Here is a 21,705-nt window from a genome sequence, read left to right as displayed (position 1 = left end):
CGGCGGAGAGGGGTGTGCACCGACAGCAACCAGTTGAGGCTGGAATGTGTCTCACAGGATGGCCGATGTCACCCTATTGCCGAGTGTCAGCACGGCGGAGAGGGGTGTGCACCGACAGCAACCAGTTGAGGCCGGAATGTGTCTCACAGGATGGCCGATGTCACCCTATTGCCGAGTGTCAGCACGGCGGAGAGGGGTGTGCACCGACAGAAACCAGTTGAGGCTGGAATGTGTCTCACAGGATGGCCGATGTCACCCTATTGCCGAGTGTCAGCACGGCGGAGAGGGGTGTGCACCGACAGCAACCAGTTGAGGCTGGAATGTGTCTCACAGGGTGGCCGATGTCACCCTATTGCCGAGTGTCAGCACGGCGGAGAGGGGTGTGCACCGACAGCAACCAGTTGAGGCCGGAATGTGTCTCACAGGATGGCCGATGTCACCCTATTGCCGAGTGTCAGCACGGCGGAGAGGGGTGTGCACCAACAGCAACCAGTTGAGGCCTGAATGTGTCTCACAGGGTGGCCGATGTCACCCTATTGCCGAGTGTCAGCACGGCGGAGAGGGGTGTGCACCGACAGAAACCAGTTGAGGCTGGAATGTGTCTCACATAATGGCCGATGTCACCCTATTGCCGAGTGTCAGCACGGCGGAGAGGGGTGTGCACCGACAGAAACCAGTTGAGGCTGGAATGTGTCTCACAGGATGGCCGATGTCACCCTATTGCCGAGTGTCAGCACGGCGGAGAAGGGTGTACACCGACGAGGTAATGAGTAGCAGTTGTCAATTCTTGCCAATCGTGTGAACTAGGCATACTTGTTAGACTACAATGTATTGCATCCACATGGTAGATTTCAAGTAGCTACAGTTTAGCTTTAATTTACAATGCATCGTTCCCTAAATTTATAAATTATTCTCTTCGTACCTCATATCCACTTCGTAGGATTCAATTTCAACTCCCGATGCAGTCACTTAACATTTGTCTGAACCTATCCGTAAATAGAAATAATAATGGTTTTATGTCACAATCCCCAGTCTTCGTGTATTCTTTACTATTCCGGCGAAATTTTTCTGTATCCTTACATCCACAGCCAGTTCTACTGGCACATTCTACTGAACATTGAAAAATGTATAATTTCCTTTGCTTCGATGTTGCAGAGTCGTCGACAATTCCTCTATGTACGCTAAGGGTGTTTCTTCAGTCTGAGGTCGCTGAGTCGTTGGAAATATACACTCGAAAAGAAACAAATACCATCTTAGGTCGGCCTGAAATTGAAACCCGGGCTTGCTATACATATTAACATGTTTATACCCTTGTTATAAAAACTGCACTCGACGGTATATAACATATGCTTATATAGCAGACCTTCTTGATCATGTCTTGTGTTAACTCAGGCGCACATGGTTCTTACGTTCGATGCCATGATTTATTTGGATTATCGCGCGGCACTCAAAATACGGGAAACATGTTTCGCATCTCTGTATCTACTACCATACAGACTTACTCAAACAAAAAAAAAAACAGTGAAAGAACTACATCATGCTCACTTGAGCGCAACCTGAAACACTCGTAAGCTTTGACGTGTCTTACGTTGATGTTCAGAGGCGAACGGATATTTGGACTGCAAGAATAGTCAGATATGTTACGACACATATTTAATGTTAACGCACGCAGTGAAACCCACGCAACCATAACTATATTTGAATAAACAAAAATTGTGCATTAGTATTTAATATATGAAGCAAGTTTTAAAGACTTTAAGTAAGAATAATTAAATCAAACCAAAAAGGCTAATAGGGACAAGCAACATATTCAAGGAAACAATTTTATGTCATTCCAGCACAGCAAAGTTTTAAAATTTCATTTCGGTATCTAGTTACTGTTCAGGAGCAAGCATGTAAATAAAATTACAATAAACATGCACATAAAGGTTTTTATTTTTCGTAATTGTTATGATTACTCAAAATAATGAATGACACTTGAGACTCCGGTGGAAATAGAAAGTGATTACTATAATTCGGGACTTTTACGGTGTTAAAAAAAATCACAATTCAGATCTTTGTAGAAAGAAAACAACTATGTACACTACTTCAGCCAACGCATGACCATTTAACATAAGCCAAAAAACACACACATGTGAAACATTTTGAAACATATTTTTTTTTTAAATGTAACTATTAATTACATAGCTACACAATTGAAGTTCACACATAAAGTGGCACAGCATACGAAAATCGGAAAAAAATGGCTTGGTGAAAAATATTGCTGTAAAATTACTGAATGTTATCTTCATTCACAGGTAATATATGGAGACTGAGGTACGAACATCAAAGAGCATGTCATGTTTTAAGGTTTTGTTGACAAGTTAAGTACTTGTGCAGTTGATTGGAAATGGGCAATGACAATTTATGATTTAAAAATGTTTTCCAGGCATGCACACATTTTTTACTTAATACCTACAGTGTATTTCTTGTTACCGAAACCGCCGAGGAATATGAAAGGTATCCCCGCAGCGAACTCGGCACACAGGCGAACGCTGTAACACACGGCGGAGCTGAAAAGAGTGAATTCCGCTCGCCAGAGCCGCGGTTCACGGCGATCCAAACAGGACACCGGGAAGCGGAGGGATGGGAAATGGTTTTGGTTTCGGCTCTGAGCTTTGGGTTGGAAGAAACAGCTTGGCAGGAATAGCAAGCGGATTTACATATTCATGCATAGACAACCTTCCGACTGCTTGAGAGCGAACAGAGGAAAAGAAAGTGGAAGGTGATGCTTGATGGCGAATGGTGTGCGGAGCGAGGGGTGGAACACTCTCGAGCGCACGAAAACGCAAAACCATTCAAATACGCTCGGACTTTTTTTTGCTCAAAGCGAAAGCGATCAGTTGATTAGCAATATTTAATCTCAGACTTATTAAAAAAATCTTCCTCTTATCAAAATATTTATGCAAATATTTAGTTTCGGAACGAGTAAAAATGGCAGGAGTAGAGTGGATGGAATTACAGATCACCAATTTAAAAAAAAAAATATTTTTTTTTAGCAAAAATTGTTATACTTAATATAATAGCAAACAAAAAAGTTTTGTTAAAATAAGAGTCTTTATAGTTTTATTTTTACATTATTGGAAAGTTTTAAATATGTGCCAAAAAAAAGGAACTTAGAGTAAACGATGCAGTTTTCAGATAGACGCGTGTAAACTTTGTAAACTATAATTTAAAAATATTTTATATTATAACGTATAATAAGATTTTCTTAAACTGTTGTTAAGGATTTCTTAGGATAAGGAAAAAGATTAAGGGGCAATTTTTTTTCAGAACTAGAGCACCATATTGCATATAAAAACTATTACATGGATATAAGGAGACAGCTAAGATCTCTGAAAGAAATGTATATGGACATAAAGAATATGTTCATAAAACAATGTTTGCTCATAATATATATACAAATATACGAACTGTATTTTAATAAAACTATGTTTCTTAGTACATTATCCTAGCAACTTAAAATAGGATATTATGGGTGTAAAATTATCAATAATAATTATTAAGGTCTCCAAGAAAATATTCTCATTTGCCAAGTTCACGCAAATGCACCAAATGGTACTCTGATATTTAAATAAAAGTAGTTCTTGATATTTTATAGTTTCCTGAACTACCTTACGATATCACTCAGCTCACTGATATACTCAATATTTCAATAACATGACAAAACACCCTTATCTTTATGAATGATGGGTAGGGACAACAGAAAACGGCAAATAAAATTTACATATAGCGTAGTTAAAACTAAGCAAAATCGGTGCAAAAAGTCTGCATTAAAAAATAAAACGTGCAAAACGTTGATGTAAAAATGTGTGTTAGTTCCAAACTTTGGTAACAAAAGTTATTTTTGCTTTTAATTCCCTTAAAATTTTTATTCTATACCCTAGGATTTGAATCTGAAGAATTTTTTGGTAGTTCTTGGGAAAAGACTTGCCCAAAAACAAAAATTAAAATATTTATATATATTCTTTTTACGTCCTGACATGTATTCAAATTATTATCTAAGAGTCTATTTGATACTTCAAGAGGTTTACGGTTTTAACAAGTGAAGCCAACGAGGAGGGACTGTGGTCGACCAACGTGGATGGGAAATGGTATACCCACGAAGAGGGACAGTGGTCGACCCATGTGGAAGGACAGTGGTATACCCACGAGGATCGGTAGTGGTAGTATCAGTGTTCGACCCATGTGGATGGGCAGTTGTATACCTACGAGGGTCGGTAGTGGTGTACCAACAAGGAGGATCAATGGTAGACTTAGACTCACGTGGATGTAAAGTGGTATACCCACGAGGAGGGACAGTGGTCGACCCATGTGGAAGGACAGTGGTATACCCACGAGGATCGGTAGTGGTAGTATCAGTGTTCGACCCATGTGGATGGGCAGTTGTATACCTACGAGGGTCGGTAGTGGTGTACCAACAAGGAGGATCAATGGTAGACTTAGACTCACGTGGATGTAAAGTGGTATACCCACGAGGAGGGACAGTGGTCGACCCATGTGAATGGGAAGTGGTATACCCACGAGGATCGGTAGTGGTAGTATCAGTGGTCGACCAACGTGGATGGGCAGTTGTATAACTACGAGGGTCGGTAGTGGTGTACCAACAAGGAGGATCAATGGTAGACTTAGACTCACGTGGATGTAAAGTGGTATACCCACGAGGAGGGACAGTGGTCGAACCATGTGAATGGGAAGTGGTATACCCACGAGGATCGGTAGTGGTAGTATCAGTGGTCGACCAACGTGGATGGGCAGTGACATACCAACGAAAAGGGCAGAGACGGAGTTAAATAGCGTGGCAGTCACTTACTGACATAACACAATATTTATATTAAAATTAATATTTTAATAGTTAACAATGAAACATAGACTGAAACTATAACCACACAATGGGTATTTTCCCCCAATCATGCATAATGAGCAGTGCGGGAGTTTTTCCTGTAGCCTTTCGTACCTAACTGTTTTTTAAACCTTATTGTTGTATTTTTTACACTGTCATTTAAGTAAACTGTATTAGTATTTATTATTTGACTGTTTGGTTTTTATAAAATTAAAATAAATAGCTTTGTCCTCTGGTTTAGTTAATATATTATAAATACGCACACAAACTTATTTTAACATTAATAAAAATGAACCATACAAACATGATAAAAGTTATTAATTTTGATATACATAAATCGTATATTCAATAAAAAAAGTTTCATGCTTGTTTGTTTTTTAAACAAATCTACAGTTTTACTGCGAGCTTGATGAAATTTGGCACACTTGGCCTAACCTTCAAAACAAGACAGGCGTCACTTTCTACATGAGATTTCGTGAAACCACAATTTGGTATTCCCTAATAAAATTTTGCACACTCATATTAACTTACTGCCCACATTTAATTTTGTAAACTAAAAATTGATAGAATGATTACTGTCTAAATAATATTTCGAAGCAACCCTATCACTATTTCGTTTCTTATTAAATAACGTTGATACTTATTGCTGACATTTTGCACAATTGACATTTGAAACAAAACGAAAATTTCTGTCTGCATATTTTTAGGAGAAAAAACTACTTCCATAATTATTCACTAAAAGTTTTAATTTCTGTAATAAAACCTATAGCTTTGCATGCAAATAATCAATATAAATGAAATAAAAAATGAATGAAATATATTATAAATAAAGTCGGTAAAGTACAAAATCAGTGAAGGTAAAACATTTCTATAAACAATCAGTATTCAATATTAAAGTAAACACGTGTATAAAATTAATTATTCAATTTGATACAATAATCGAGGCTAAGTTTAAATAGTTATAAAAATCAATAACTACGCAGAATGTTTATTCTAATTTATTTATTTTAATTACTTATCAAATAATAATGTAATACATTATCATTTGTAATGCAAATAAATTTTGCATACGGGAACATACCATCACTTATATCAATACACTTGAAAATACAAATGAAAAAATTTATAAACACAACTTATATCACTAATTTTCACAATAAATAATTTTCAATTATGTGGATTAGTATTCAATATCAATCACTAAAGTTTATGGTTTGAAAACACATATAAAATTTTTAATTTTATGTAGAATTTTTTATACTGTAAATTTTTGTTGCAAGCTGCACGCGCATCGTAAAAATTGATTCTCATAATTTTTCCATAACGCGTCTTAAAGGTATTACCTAACCTCACTTATTTAAATACAATTGAACAATTTTATAAATATAATATCTGACACTAATATTCACACTAAATAAATGTTTTTAATGATATGGACAAGTATTCAATATCAATCACTAAATTATACTATTTATAAGCACATATTTCATTTTTATTAATAAGTAGCCTTATTTTTGTATGTAGCATTTTTTTCATCCTGTGCAAATTTCGTTGCATAGTGCGCACGAATCGTAAAAATTCACTTTCTTCATCTTATCATAACGTACCTAAAAAAGCATAACTTCAAAACAAGACGTTTCTTAACACTTTGTAAAGCTAGGAAAATTCTAGCTACATTAGCTTATATGTGTATATACGTATTATTTACTTTATATCCAATGTGTTGTAAAATATTTTCTTTTACAAAAGTTATGTAACAATATTTTAATATTTTTTGTGACAGTTAATTTCTAAATGGTTTGGGTATGAAATCAAAAATAAGTATCGTGTCTAACGTGCGTATTTAAGTACACGCGCCTTTTTTACAATTTGTTTAGGGCTAGTTATGTAGACAATATTTTATAATAGTACTCAACACAGATCTTCTGCCATGAAAACACTTTTATTAAATTTATGCATATAATAATGTTTGAATATATTTTTCAGCAACTGAGTACAATTAATATCCGGTATCATTAGAAAATACGAATACATCTTTACATGACATGAATATCTAAAAAAAAATATATATAATGGTGGTAAGTTTAACGGACTGACAAACGCATTTTTATAAACTGGGTTCCATTTAATGGATATGTGATTCCAAACAAGTATTCAATGAAAAGCAAACGAAACATGAGTATGAAATATTATCTGGGCTACAAATCATATAATAATCACAATGCAAAATATTACTTCCCTCTGCCGTCGCTGTAGAATCCCATAGCTACCGAAACCTTTTCGGGTGCTTTCTGACTTTACATTGTGAATAATACGAGTTTGGAAATGGGAAATAAGGAAAGGATAGATTCTCTGAGACGCTGAAGAGAGAGATCGGGCGACAGAAGAATGGATTTTTAGGTTAGTGTAGGAACGTTGACAGTTATTACGAATGTCAAGAAAAATCCTCTCGTTTTACTTTAGCTTGAGTTAAATCTCCCTCATCCATATGCATGGCTACATTTTCCACATATCCGTTTTTTTCTGTGAATACGAAATAAAACCAAAAAAGAAATATCGTATTGATAAAATGTTTCCATTGTTATTTTCTTATCACTAAATATATTAATTTTTATATTTAAGACTTGACATAAACAAACCATATGTATGAATTTAATTATGAATATTTTTTCAGAGTAACCAATTTAATGCTTAAAATGGATATAGTTCAATAATATATTAAAAAAAATTTTTGTAATTCCTCTTCAGTTTTATATTAAACTAAAATTTTATAATATTTTTCGTTTTGAATCTATTTTCTTTAATATTAAAATGTTTATTATACAAAATATAAAATCGTCAATAGTTTTAAAAGAAACAACTTTTTTGCAAATCAATTTTAATATTTTAAAACCAGTACTTAAAAAGTTACATAATATGATTTACCTTTATTGCGTTAATAAAAAAAGTAAAATATACGTACTAAGATTTTTATTGGAAATTTAGCAATCGTATCCAAGAACATATTTGGTCTGACATCTCATAATGAGTTATAATTTTATGACTTCAAATATGTCAAATATTTTGAGTTATTTCACTATTTTTGTTTGAAGAATAACATGTAACATTTTTTTAAAAGTAGATGATGATTCTTAGTTATATTTTCGGTGATACAACAAAACACTTAACCCGAATGTCAGCTATGAAATATTTGAGTTCATCCGAAACCACCTTGTGACTAAATACAAGCCATCTGCTTTCTGCCTTTGTTCGTGTTGCCTAACTGCGATGCCATTAACTGCGTCTCGTCTAAAGACGATTCTCCTAAAGTGAAAGTTTTTGAGAAAAAAACTGTATGGTCCTTGGTTTTGTTTTGCTCAACTTAACATTCTCCAACAGCATTTTTCTTGATTGCTATTTTTTTTTAGATAGCACAAGAAAACGTCATATGGTATAACTGCCTACTATGTGAACAGCACAACACCAGCCTAAATAGCCGAAAAAGGGGCTCTTATCCCTTTTAAAACTATTTATTTGATTGTGGGTGCGTGTGACGCAACTAAATAAAAAATTATAAAATATCCCACAAATATTGACCTAATGCAATTATATAATTTGCTGTTCTATTTCATAAATGACTGTGATTTACAGTGAGTTTACTGCATATATCTTTGCGATTACAGGTACGTAGTTTTAATAAAGTTAATTATAAAATTACAATAAATATGGTTTGTTCAGTTATCTTAGTCATCAGCTGCTTCGATTAAAGTCCATGCAGAATCCATTTATATAAAGTAGCTGTATTTTTGAAATAAATTTTTTCTTCTATGGGAGCTTTACGTAATATAAAATATTAGTTTTAAAAAATTTAATAAGTACAATTGAACTAATTTTATAACATTTTGATATTTTTGGGCGTAAAAAAGAATCATCGAATAATTTATATCTGAACTACGTAACTTTAACGATTTTAATATTGGTACAGCCCTACAAACACACTAATAATTCAAATCGATGCGTAAATTCCTAATCAGGGAATTCGAAAACGTTTCTTGACAATAATTGAATGTGGCGTAGTATAAAACTAACAGGAACTTCAAAACGTGTTTATTTAACAGCGAGTATTACTTAAGCAGGTATAAGTTCTCCTTGGGTAGATAAACTCTCCTGAAGTTCTTTTCTATGTTTTTTGAGCCAAAGAGATGGACAACTCTAACGATTATTGTAAAAAGATTCGTCTAACTGTTCGTTGTTTAGATAGCGCACGGGCTGAATAAGGCAATCGTATGAAGTGACGTGTGCATAAGTTTTATAAATGGGCCAGTATTTAACAAAAAGCCGCATACTTATAACCGTGTTTAAAATTTTAAAGTATAACACACGCTTTTTTTTTAAAAAAAAAAAAAATCCATATCAAGATTATATGGCTGATAAAATTATCCGAACCGTTTGATTATATGTACTACTAACCTATTTAGAACAAAATGATGCTGCTCAAATCCATTTCCTTAAGTGAAAGGGTATTCCATTACTAGAAATAAGATTAAAATTTTTATTGTTGCTTTAAAAAATAGGTGGACCTTATTTAGTAAATATTTGGTTAACGTGTTTTACAACATGATAGTAACATTATTTTCAAAATATAAAGGCTACTCTTAATGAATATACAAAAATCGTTTTATGGTCTTTAGGAAAATGAATCACTTTATGTACAAATACTTGAGAAAACCAAGCAACAGAACCGTTAATATATTCTGTTTCACTGGAGAAAACATTTTTGCAGATGTTCTGATATACTGCGCATTTGTTTGAGATTGCCAATACATCCATAGCATTTTTGGAACCTTAACGTTTCTTGAAACGAAGAAGACAAACGCCGGATAAGTTTATCGCTTGAATTATTCACATCAATAAATACATTTACCCCTCTCAATCTCGTCTTATATTTTCATAACCATGCTTCGTATGCACATGCCACGAAAAAAAAAATAAAGCTCACCTTTCAGAATGAGAAGGAAAAAAAAAAAGTGGAGTCACTGACGCGAAATCGCGCGCAGTTACTCCCAACCCAAAAAATCTGATTCAAGTGAGGCGAATTTTATTCGACCGACGAATGTTTGAAGAGTCGAAGCAAGCAAGCAAAAGACCGACGGACAAGCCAGGGTTTTCCTCTCTACTACTCTCTTTTCTGCCTCCCTCGCGTCTGGTTCCCTGTCTGACACGCATCAGTTCAACATCCGCCGAGCAAACAACTTCCCGCAGACACAGTTCATTGGATTGAAAAAAATAGTACGATTCATCTTTAATGACTGCCTGCAAATTATGCACGAAGGATGGACTATAAAGAAATCAAAGAGCTTACGGCCGATACGACTTGCCGTTATTCACCAAAGATTGCCTTCAAAGGTGATCAGAAACGAGATTAGTGTACTATGGCTGAAGGGGGGAAAAAAGCTTATGTGAAAAAAAATATGAAACAAAAATTTAAAATCGACAAACACATTTAAAGTTTGTTTTATACCGTGTTGTACGGAAGCAATTAGGCAAGCTCTACTTGTTAAAATAATTCATGATTTAAAGATAAAGGTCGTAAAACTTTGATGTGGGTAACACCTAACGAGCACGCACACCATACTTTCTTGAAAATAATGTTGCAAACAATCACGCCAAGTAAAGTAAACTTTACGTTAAAATCTGTACCAAACATCATTCCGGTATTTCTGTGTGAGAGGGTTTAAATGTTACAGGTGTAATATCTTATTGTTTCTTTAAACAGGGTTCGTCACTCACAGTCAAAAGTATGGATATTTTTTTTTTTGCAAAAACCTTTATAAGTTGCAAAATATGGTAATATGTGACATGCAAATTCTCTGCAATGGCGATACGACCCTCATTTTCTAGGAAATAACAGGGATACTCTAGGATTTACTAATTATTATGCTTATATATTTCCATACGAGTACAAAGTAATAGTACAGCGCAGTAAACGAAATAGGATAGCACAATATTATTACATTATCAGACTTTATGGGTAAAATATAGTTCTGAATTTTCTTAGATTACTGTGGAAATACATACATAAAAATTTGCGTAATTATACGCAAATATTATCCTATTACTTTATTATGCGAATTAAATAATTTTTGAACTGATTCTGTACACTACATTCTGAAAAGTTCACGTAATACCTAAATTATTATTTTTTCCCCTTTAAAGTTAAAGTTTTTTCTGATAGGTATATAAATCATTCAACTTCATATTGAGTTCATAAAAACATTTTTTAAACAAATATTATGCGATTATTTATGTTTCATATCACTTAAGATAAATTCGTTTGTTGGTATTCATAATAAGTATTCACTGTTTCTTGACCACACATTGCTTTTATATCACGTTTTCGAGAAGTGACTTGATTTTGAAATGTGGAACTAAGATATACTATGAACTGCATATCACTCTGGTATTGAAATCTTTCAGTTTGTTGAAAACATTCAAATCTGCTTGTAAAAATATCTTCCTAACTGTATTCAACCCATGTCCTCACATAAATCGAAATAAATAATAACATAATAAAATAAAAACCTATCTCAAAAATTAAGCAAACAGATAAAGCAAAATTTGAGTAATATTTTACTTTGTTAAAAATATCCTTTACACCGTATGTTACTGCATATGGTATATTGGTATAATAAATTAATTTACTTAAGATGCATGTACCTTTGTATACGCAAACTTAAGATCGCTTATTTGTAAACTAGCTGCCCGACCCGGCTTCGCACGGCTATACTAATGGAAAAAAATTAAGCCACATCTCCCATTTACAGTAATGGTAAAAAAAAAATTCAGTGAAAATTTATTACAATGCTGTATAATGTACCGGAGAGAAAATGAATAGCACCGATGGTTTCCCGACTCGTGCACGCAACGTACAACTTATGTACCCGTACTTCGCTACGGCAGTCTACAGGCAGATCACTCTTGCGCCGCTCATTATACATGCCCCTCCTTGTGGGTACGCCACTGCCGCGCGATGCCCGTTGCCATGGAGACGCAGAAGGTATGAACAATGCAAAATCCTGTTCTCATGCAGACAGAACACCCACTGTTGCCTGGTTTTAACCACCCATGGGATCTAATTTTCGGAAAATGTCATCCTGTGTAACATAAGGAACATTACTGTGAAGTTTTAAGTCTGTAAAATATATATACTTGAAAAAAAGGGCAATTTTTGATATTTAACGTACCTACAAAATTTCAACAATGATGACGACTGCACTAACAATGAAATAGTCGTTGCCATAGAGACGAATGAAGCATCAACAAAGCAGCAGCCGTTGCCATGGTGATTTCCTACAAAAAACTGGAAATGTTGATATATTACGCCCCCGAAACTCCCCTTGGGATTGGATTTCCGCAGAATCCGTTCTTAGTGAGCGTCTTCATCACTAAATGAGTAACTATGCTAAATTTCAAGTCAATCAGGTGTATAGTTTCAGAGATCTCGTGATGAGTGAGTCAGTGAGTGGTATTTCGCTTATATATATATATATATATATATATATATATATATATATATATATAGGTATATATATATATACAAGTCCTTGTCAGAATTGTAACGGGAGAGGAAAATTATTGATGGTCCGAAAAATATAATTAATTACATAATAAAATAATTAATAAAAATAATTCTAGTAAAAAAAAACAAATTAAACACAGAGAGAGGAAAAAAAAACAATAGTTTCAATTTGCGATTTAAAGTGATAAAAAGTATTTAAATACTAATTGAACTCTTATGAGCGTACTGATTGCTTCGTTGTTAATATCACACGGGTGTTTTTTACTTGTATGGGAAAATTAAGAATGATAAGGCATCTAGTGCGTGGCAACAATGTTAATAGGCAATAGGAAATAAACTTCTAGCGCCTGCGGTATTGTCAACACACACTTCGTACGTGTACTGCATGTTGTATCTAACCCCATCCAACGCATTTGATTCTAAATTGGACTTTTAGTAAGGATCCCTAATGTTATTGATAATATAATATAGTTTATAGCCTTCCTCGATAAATGTACTATCCAACACTGAAAGAATTGTTCAAATCGGACCAGTGGTTCCTGAGATTAGCGCGTTCAAACAAACAAACAAACAAACACTTCAGCTTTATAATATTAGTATAGATGTTATGTTAACGTTGAAATTTTGCTTTAAACTGAGTGTACATACATGGCTTTATTTCATGTGATAGTAGGATTGGTTAAAAGTAGTCATCCGCAGGAGATGGCGTTTTTGAAATCGTTATTTTTTTTTTTAATTTTAGATGTTGGACAAAGTAATCATCAAAAAAATAATTTATGATTTGGTTGACAAAGAGCCATATGAGAGGACTGAGTTGAACACAACAGCAACCACTTATCACAGTCATGAATAGGAAGAGAGATCAGCGGCACTTAACTTTTACAATACAGCAAACATAAATGCGAAAAAGAAAAGCTTGCGAGGAGTAACGCCCAAAAAAAAAATAATCTCCTAATGACAAATCAGTCACTTTAACGATGCTGACGCTAATATAAACACATTAAAATTGTTGACGTGACAACGTCTAATAAATCGATGAACGCCGGCTGCACGCACGAAAAAGGATGACTCATTGTCCCGTTACGCACATTGTCCCGTTATGCTTTGTCCCGTTACGCTCATTGTACGCTTGCGCCGCATCTATCTCTCTTCCACTCGATTGGAACAACCATCAATTTGACTTTTTCGAGGCACATTAAACTTGAAACACTCCCATTCGTTTCCTACTTTTCCTATAATCGTCATATACTTAACAGAATAACACAGATTGGAAGAAGTTAAATAGCAAACACGTATAAAAGTTATAGTTAAAATAATTTCTTCGTTTAAGTAATAAACATATTTGAATTAATGAGTGAAAATAAAAGTAAATTTATCAATTAAATTGTAGATTTCATTTCACTCCTTTGTATCCATACAAAACAGTGATATATCAATAAAAATGATTCAATTTTATTCATGAAAGTATGCAATCATTTCATCAATGTTTTGTAGTGACGTTGTCACGTTAAACTATCGTCCGTAAACCGACTTTACAGACAACCCATTTTTTTATGTTTTTTTTTACACTCACGTGTGTAGAAAACTTCTCCGTTGACATGCAGGAACATATTCAATAAACTACTTTTAGCATCAAACGTATTTATTTCACCAAGAGCATACGTTTCACTTGACAAGTAAAACATAAACTGAAAGAAAACTCACACTACATAAGAACTTAGTTAAAATGTTAATTATATACTACGATGCATGAAAAATACGAATCTGCGTTATAATTATTGCATTGACTTTATTTTTAAAGATCATTGCTATTTAATGTAGGATAGTAAGCATTATTTCCTACAGTGGATTTCATTGTATTAATGTTATAATATAGATTTTAATTTATCTGTGTAATTTTTTCTTTTATTTCTCATTATGAGGTTTATTAAACAAGTGAAACGTGGTGGTATTTTATTTTATTTTTAATGATTATTAATTTGATAAAAAATATTTATTTTTATCAAATAAAAGATGGAAAATATTTTTAAAACATGCAAGTGCTCAATAATATGGAGACACCTCCATTTTATATTTAATTTAAACCAATATTTATCTCTTGCAATAGATTTTAAAAGTTATTTTTGGGTTATTGTTAAATTTTACTAGGATTTTGAAAAAATTAGGTGTTTTCTTCTAACATAGAGCTTAAGCTAAACTAGGTATATTGACCATCTAGATAGAGCCGCGTTGAAGACAATCTCTAAAGCCTAGATAGTTTATAAGGCAATAGCCACGAAAGCCTGCTATCAAATTTCTTTCTTTAAATATTTATTAATTTATTTATCATTCTTGCAAATTCAAGTAGTAATGCTGGGTTATTGCAATTTTGCTTTTTCTGTGTCAGTTATCTATACTAATATTATAAAGCTGAAGAGTTTGTTTGTTTGTTTGTTTGAACGCGCTAATCTCAGGAAAAACTTGTCCGATTTGAAACATTCTTTCAGTGTTGGATAGTACATTTATAGAGGAAGGCTATAGGCTATATTATATTATCAATAACATTAGGGATCCTTACTAAAAGTCCAATTTAGAATCAAATGCGTTGGAGGGGGTTAGATACAACATGCAGTACTCGTACGAAGTGTATGTTGACAATGCCGCAGGCGCTAGAAATTTATTTCCTATTGCCTATTAACATTGTTGCCACGCACAAGATGCCTTATCATTCTTAATTTTCCCATACAAGTAAAAAACACCCGTGTGATATTAACAACGAAGCAATCAGTACCCTCATAAGAGTTCAATTAGTATTTAAATACTTTTTATCACTTTAAATCGCAAATTTAAACTATTGTTTTTTTTTCCTCTCTCTGTATTTAGTTTGTTTTTTTATTGCCCCTTTTTTTCAAGTATATATATTTTACAGACTTGAAACTTCACAGTAATGTTCCTTATGTTACGCAGGATAACATTTTCCGAAAATTAGATCCCATGGGTGGTTAAAACCAGGCAACAGTGGGTACTTTGTCTGCATGAGAACAGGATTTTGCATTGTTCATGCCTTCTGCGTCTCCATGGCAACGGGCATCGCGCGGCAGTGGCGTACCCACAAGGAGGGGCATGTATAATGAGTGGCGCAAGAGTGATCTGCCTGTAGACTGCCGTAGCGAAGTACGGGTACATAAGTTGTACTTTGCGTGCACGAGTCGGGAAACGATCGGTGCTATTCATTTTCTCTCCGGTACATTATACAGCATTGTAATAAATTTTCAATGATTTTTTTTAATTACCATTCTGGAAATGGGAGATGTGGCTTAATTTTTTTCCATTAGTATAGCCGTGCGAAGCCGGGTCGGGAAGCTAGTTTAGAGATAAAGTTTTGGTACATACAGACGCAGTGATGGAGGAAAACATAATTTTCGTAATTTCAAAAATTATTTGTGTCAAAAACATTCATTATTGTGTTCTTAACGTAAAATTCATTTAATCAAGTTTGGTAAAAACTCAATTATTTTGAATATTTAAAATCTAATTTCGTAAGTAATTCAAAAGCATGAAAACAATGGTTAACGAAAACTGTTATGCGAAGAACATTTGAAAATATGTACGCTCTTTAAAATTTTTGTGTAGGACTAAATTTAATAATTGAATTAAAATTTTGATTTCAGTTAAGATAACAATCTTACGCAATCAATTGTATTGTCCACGACCAAGTAACTCACTGTTAACTGCCGGCGATTTTTTTCAGACGGTATACATATTTTTTAAATCCAAATCCGAATGATCTCAAAACTCGCACCGATAATGAAAAAAAAAAAAAAAAAAACACTTCTGATTTCATGCATGAACTCTAGAGTTTGTGTAAATTCATAGGATTTAATATTTACACAGTTTTTGTTTTTTTGAATATTCCAACAAAGCGTGTAGTAAAATAACTGTCGACATCTAAAAGTTTAACTTTTTTTTTGTTTCCTCTCGGAGGACATAAACAAATAAATTAATTTATAACATTAAATTTAACTTAGAATTTAATTAGACTGTAGTAACAAGGGATGTAGTTTTACGGTGTAGCACTATCGCTGCCGGGAGTTATTCGGAATGCGTGGGGGCGCATAATTCTAATCGCTTCCCCCAGCTTCACGTGGAGACGCCGAGAAACACTGCGACACTAGCGCTTCTGGCGGCGCGCACATCTAATACTTCTATATCTGGCGGTGACGTTCCCCCGACCCCTCTCCTTCCCCTCCTACCCCTCACTTCCCCTCTCTCGCCGTCGCCCCTTCGGTCAATCCTTCACCTCTTCCATCCTCCGCTCATTCTGAGACGCCCCCTTCTCCACCGACCCTGCTCCTAACACCCTCCCTGCTTCTGCTTCCGCTTCCTGACTTACCACTGACGAGGCTACGTGACGTCATCAGCAAGGTCTTGCGCCGTGACATCGCACTCAGTTGATGAATGAGCTGCTTATTTACCCAATAGGGCGGACCTAACTCATAAATGATCGACTTTGTATCGAACGTGGACAAGGAAGTTTTAATAGGGAAATATTAGCTGAAAGTTTTACCAGTCTTGCCCTGGCAATTTTACTGTTACTTACATGCTACTTACGGACGTGATAAAACATAATAATTTAAAGGGCATAAAATAAATTATATATTCCTTATGTGTTCTTTGAATACAATAATAACATCAACATGAAAGAATACATAATAAAACAAACCAGCTCATATTTGGCTTTTGAATTTATTTACCAAACATTAGTTGAAAAATATAAACTTCCTCTTTGTAACAATATATACTAAATATGTATTACAATCTAGGTAATACAAAGTAGACCATACATAATGTCCCGGAATTTAGTAAGTCATTTCGGTCTATTTATTAATGCACAAAAATTACACACTAACGCGTTGTTTGGAACCAAAAATACAAAGTAAATATGACTTTAACCATATTGTAATCGGCAAAGTTTGGCTCCTTAAGTATTTTACAGTGTTTATTAATACTTGTAATTCTTTAATTAATTCCGTAGTTTATAAAAATAAAATTGTGGATTTATTTTACGTGCCACTGTTTATTTAATGCATTTGCCTTCCCTTTGAATATTAAAATATCACATATTTTACATTAAACGTCAAATAAATTATTTAAATTTTGAGTTAATGCTTTTCTTCAATAAATCGTAAGGGCAAGGAAGTTAAATTGCTTTAGCTAGGCTGTTAAAACTAGTTTCATTACGTTTCCTATTTAGAATGAATATTTATCTAACAATGTACATTATCTGTAAGTCTGCTAGCTGATTGTGAACATTGATTTAGTTTCACAACGAAGGTCAGGCATACTAACGCAGGAAGACAATATGTGATTACGAACACAGCATTTTGTTAAACTTGGATACTGATGCCGTCAGGACGGCTTACACCATTACCTTAAAGTGAGAACACTTATTTCGGTTGGTAAATTACCATACGGCTGCCACGTTACATTTCACGTATAACTGTGTGATTTGAAGTAAATAAAATAAAAGGTTAGTGATGGAATGTAACATTAATGATAGGTATAAAATTGTGCAAAAATTTAGTGGAACGATTTTTTACTAACGTAGATGAGTGTGGGTTATAAGTCTTCTGGTGCAAGCTTCAGGTTGAGATGTGAGTTTTGGGCCTATGAGTGGGGGTCCGGGTCACCATCTTAAAGACTTTGACCATCCAGAGTTCTCGAAAGTTCCCAAAATTACTCAAACATTTCTCTATTTCGAGAAAAACTTCAGTTTTTAAGCCATATTTACCGTGTTTTTTTTTTTACAAAAAAAATGTCGGTGGTTTGAAAAGTTTTAAAAGTGGCTAAAGTTTCCTCACAAACTAAAATACAAACCACTGCGACTGGACCTTAACCTTTTCACCCTCATCACGACTGAAATTCGACACCTCGAGTGAAATTTTACACATTTATTAAATTTTTATCTAAAACCTAAAAAAAAATTATTTCTAAATGATTATTTAAATAACTTACGAAAAAAAAATACAATGTATGTATTTAATACATCTTGTTCAGAGAACCCAGTTTCATTCTGTCAAGTGTAATTAAACAAAAACTTCTAAAAATTGTTTTAAAATATTATTAAAATTTAAAATAATATATTTATAACAAATTTACATCATCCAGTTTGGAAGTAATGGGTTGTTTCAAAAGAAACAGGGTTTGTAAAAATGTGACAATTGTTTTACCATCGCTCAATCACCGTCACCTATGCAAATACATATATATGGCTCCACCTAGTATAAGAGAACAGATATATTGGCTGCCATCTTGTTTTCCTTGTATCCTAGAGTGCGCTACCATCATATTCTTCAATTTTTTACATCTAGAGCGCAATAGTATCAATTACCAGATCGTCAGCTATCACAGCGTCTGCCATCTCGTTTTCAATCTTGGCCGACATCTTGAAACTCTGTCATTATCTACCAAAAACGTCGGGAAAAATTCCAAAAATTTTTCAATTAAATTATAATTTCTAATAATAAGTCATTATATCGATTGCGAAACTTGGTTCAATACCTGATTATGCATATTATATAATAAGGCCCAGTTATAAAGTACAATAAATAAATCAGAGCCTGACTGAAAACATTTTTTACTAAATAAATTCTACTCTACTACACACATTCATGCCAAATAAGCATCTGTTATAAATCTGTACTGTGTCATCTTTTATGACGTCACAGTCACAATCTTGTTTTGGTTCTGCTGAATGCCTCCAGTTTGGATACCGCTATCTTTGTTTCTGCTATTTGCTCCTGGACAGTGGGCCAGCATCGCTATCTCTCTCTCTCTCTCATGCACATAAGTACGATGTTCCATTACCCAAACATGTTGTTATGACCCTATATTATAATTAAATTTTTATGCAAAATATACTGGAAGCCAGGTGATTCGAAACAAGACAGCTTGGACCTATATGTTGGAACACATACGCCTTTGACCATACGGCCATCGAATCATTCACCAGACAAAGAATGAAATAAGGTATATCAATAGTAACACACACACACTTTCGAACTTGCAATCGTTTTATTTTGAAGGAATAATCGTGGCACCTGCAAGAGGACATGACCGCGGTCATTGTACGCTTGCTAAAACTTGGCATGTATTTGATATGCGGAAATAAATCTTCCGTTTTCAAAATCCATGTTCATATCGACAAACGGATAGCTATCACTGTTTAAAAATATTTTTATATTACTATTTACTATAATATTTTTATATTACTTTTATTTTATATTATTTATTTTTATAGTATGCATTTGGCAGTTATCTAACATGTATCAGCTCACTCCTGCATTGGGCTGTCTTACAGACTGAAGCCCGACGACGATGTACCTTTGTTTATCCGTAGCCAAGTAGGACTTAACCATCCATTTGATACACTCACTTTGAGGCAAAACAGAATACGCTTCCAAGCTCCAGGATCGAAATGGTACGTCAAGGTTCTTCAGCGTCTGGTACGTTTGATAGTGTTCAGTGGGACGTGAAGCAACATATACTCGGTAAAATGTAGAGATAGCGAGACATCCTGTGGGTTTTCTGCGGCAGCGACTATTGCTTTAATGAGCGTGTTTGCCAGAAACAGTACGAGCTCCTGGTTTCAAATAAATGATTGTATGCTGGCAGGCTTCTGCGTATCCGAGCATCATGGACAGAGGAACACAAATTTCGAAATTTCCTTCGGCACAAACAGTTAGCTTGTAGACATCCTCGAGGCACCAGCCGGCCATCTTTGAACAGACAGTTTGTTCGGCGTGAGCTTAAGGTAATTTTTCATAAAGGATTGTATGCCGAATCTCTCGTCTGGTATACTTCGATACCATTTAGTACATACGTAATGCATTCGATTAGGTGAAGAATACCATTGCAGGATATTTTGGTCACTCAGTTGCTTCATTAAAATTAATTTTCAAGTTGTTTAATTTATTTTATTTTGATAAAACTTTCATCAGAAATAGTTTTACGCAATTTATGCATACCGTACTTAACTCAAACCACATCAATTATGGGTGTTTTTGGAGTGCGCAATTATATTAAAAAGAAACAGCAATCAAAATTCTAGGAAAATAAAATAAAAATAAAACATAAAAATTTAATACTGTTTATTTTTAAAATTAACTAGGCGTGATAACGTTATTGCTATTTTATGTTAACATGTTTGATTAACCTTAAATGTTTTTTTTACAATCTAGAAATCTGGTTTTGTTGGCATCATTAACACATATGGGTTCATCAAATGAACATAGAATCATGAATCTGCCAGTGACGCGACATGATACAGCCAGACCCAAGGACAGAGACCCAGTTGATTTAAAAGATTTTTTGACGTGACAACGTCTAATAAATCGATGAATGCCGGCTGCACGCACGAAAAAGTGTCCCGAAACGCACATTGTCCCGTTACGCTCATTGTACGCTTGCGCCACATCTATCTCTCTTCCACTCGATTGGAACAACCATCGATTTGACTTTTTCGAGTCACATTAAACTTGAAACACTCCCATTCGTTTCCTACTTTTCCTATAATCGTCCTATCCTTAACAGAATAACACAGATTGGAAGAAGTTAAATAGCAAACATGTATAAAAGTTATAGTTAAAATAATCTCTTCGTTAAAGTAATAAACATATTTGAATTAATGAGTGCGAATAAAAGTAAATTTTATCAATTAAATTGTAGATTTCATTTTACTCCTTCGTTGCATCCATACAAAATAGTGATAATTCAATAAAAAATGATTCAATTTTATTCATAAAAGTATGCAATCATTTCATCAATGTTTTGTTATGAATTTGTCATGTTAAACTATCGTCCGTAAACCGACTTTACAGACAACCAATTTTTTTTTAATGATTGTGATTATCCTTATAGATATGGTCAATATTATTAGGTAAATTTCGATTAAACCAAAATAACACCTAAAAGCATGTCAAAACAACGCATAGCACCGAAATTCAAGTTATTTCATGAAACCAAGCAGCATACAACCAAAACTTAATCCCAAATATATAAAAAGGAATCTTTTAATGTTTGAAATTCAAGATGTCATTATTTCAGGACATAAAAAAAGTACCAAAGTGCATGGATCATTGTGCATCTCTTATTGAATCAGTTTTAAACCATAAATGCTCGCTAATTAATTTTTATTGTGACTTGATGTAAGTTTTTGGACATACGCCATTAGCAATGGCGTATGTCCAAAAACTTACATCAAGTCATGCACTCCCATTGCACAAAT

The 21,705-nt window shown here is 34.0% G+C and overlaps 1 protein-coding gene across 1 annotated transcript; it reads right to left on the bottom strand.

Annotated features, from left to right (window-relative positions):
• Window positions 1-4,077: 4,077 nt before the first annotated feature.
• LOC134528971 (uncharacterized) lies at window positions 4,078-4,803 on the bottom strand. Its single transcript, XM_063362638.1, has one exon. It carries the CDS (start codon window positions 4,801-4,803, stop codon window positions 4,078-4,080), a length of 726 nt encoding a protein of 241 aa, XP_063218708.1.
• Window positions 4,804-21,705: the final 16,902 nt, after the last annotated feature.

The sequence above is a fragment of the Bacillus rossius genome, chromosome 2, assembly GCF_032445375.1.
Source record: "Bacillus rossius redtenbacheri isolate Brsri chromosome 2, Brsri_v3, whole genome shotgun sequence".
NCBI lineage: Eukaryota > Metazoa > Arthropoda > Insecta > Phasmatodea > Bacillidae > Bacillus > Bacillus rossius.
Note: the sequence above shows the minus strand (reverse complement) of the source record. Positions and strands in the feature narration are given on the sequence as shown.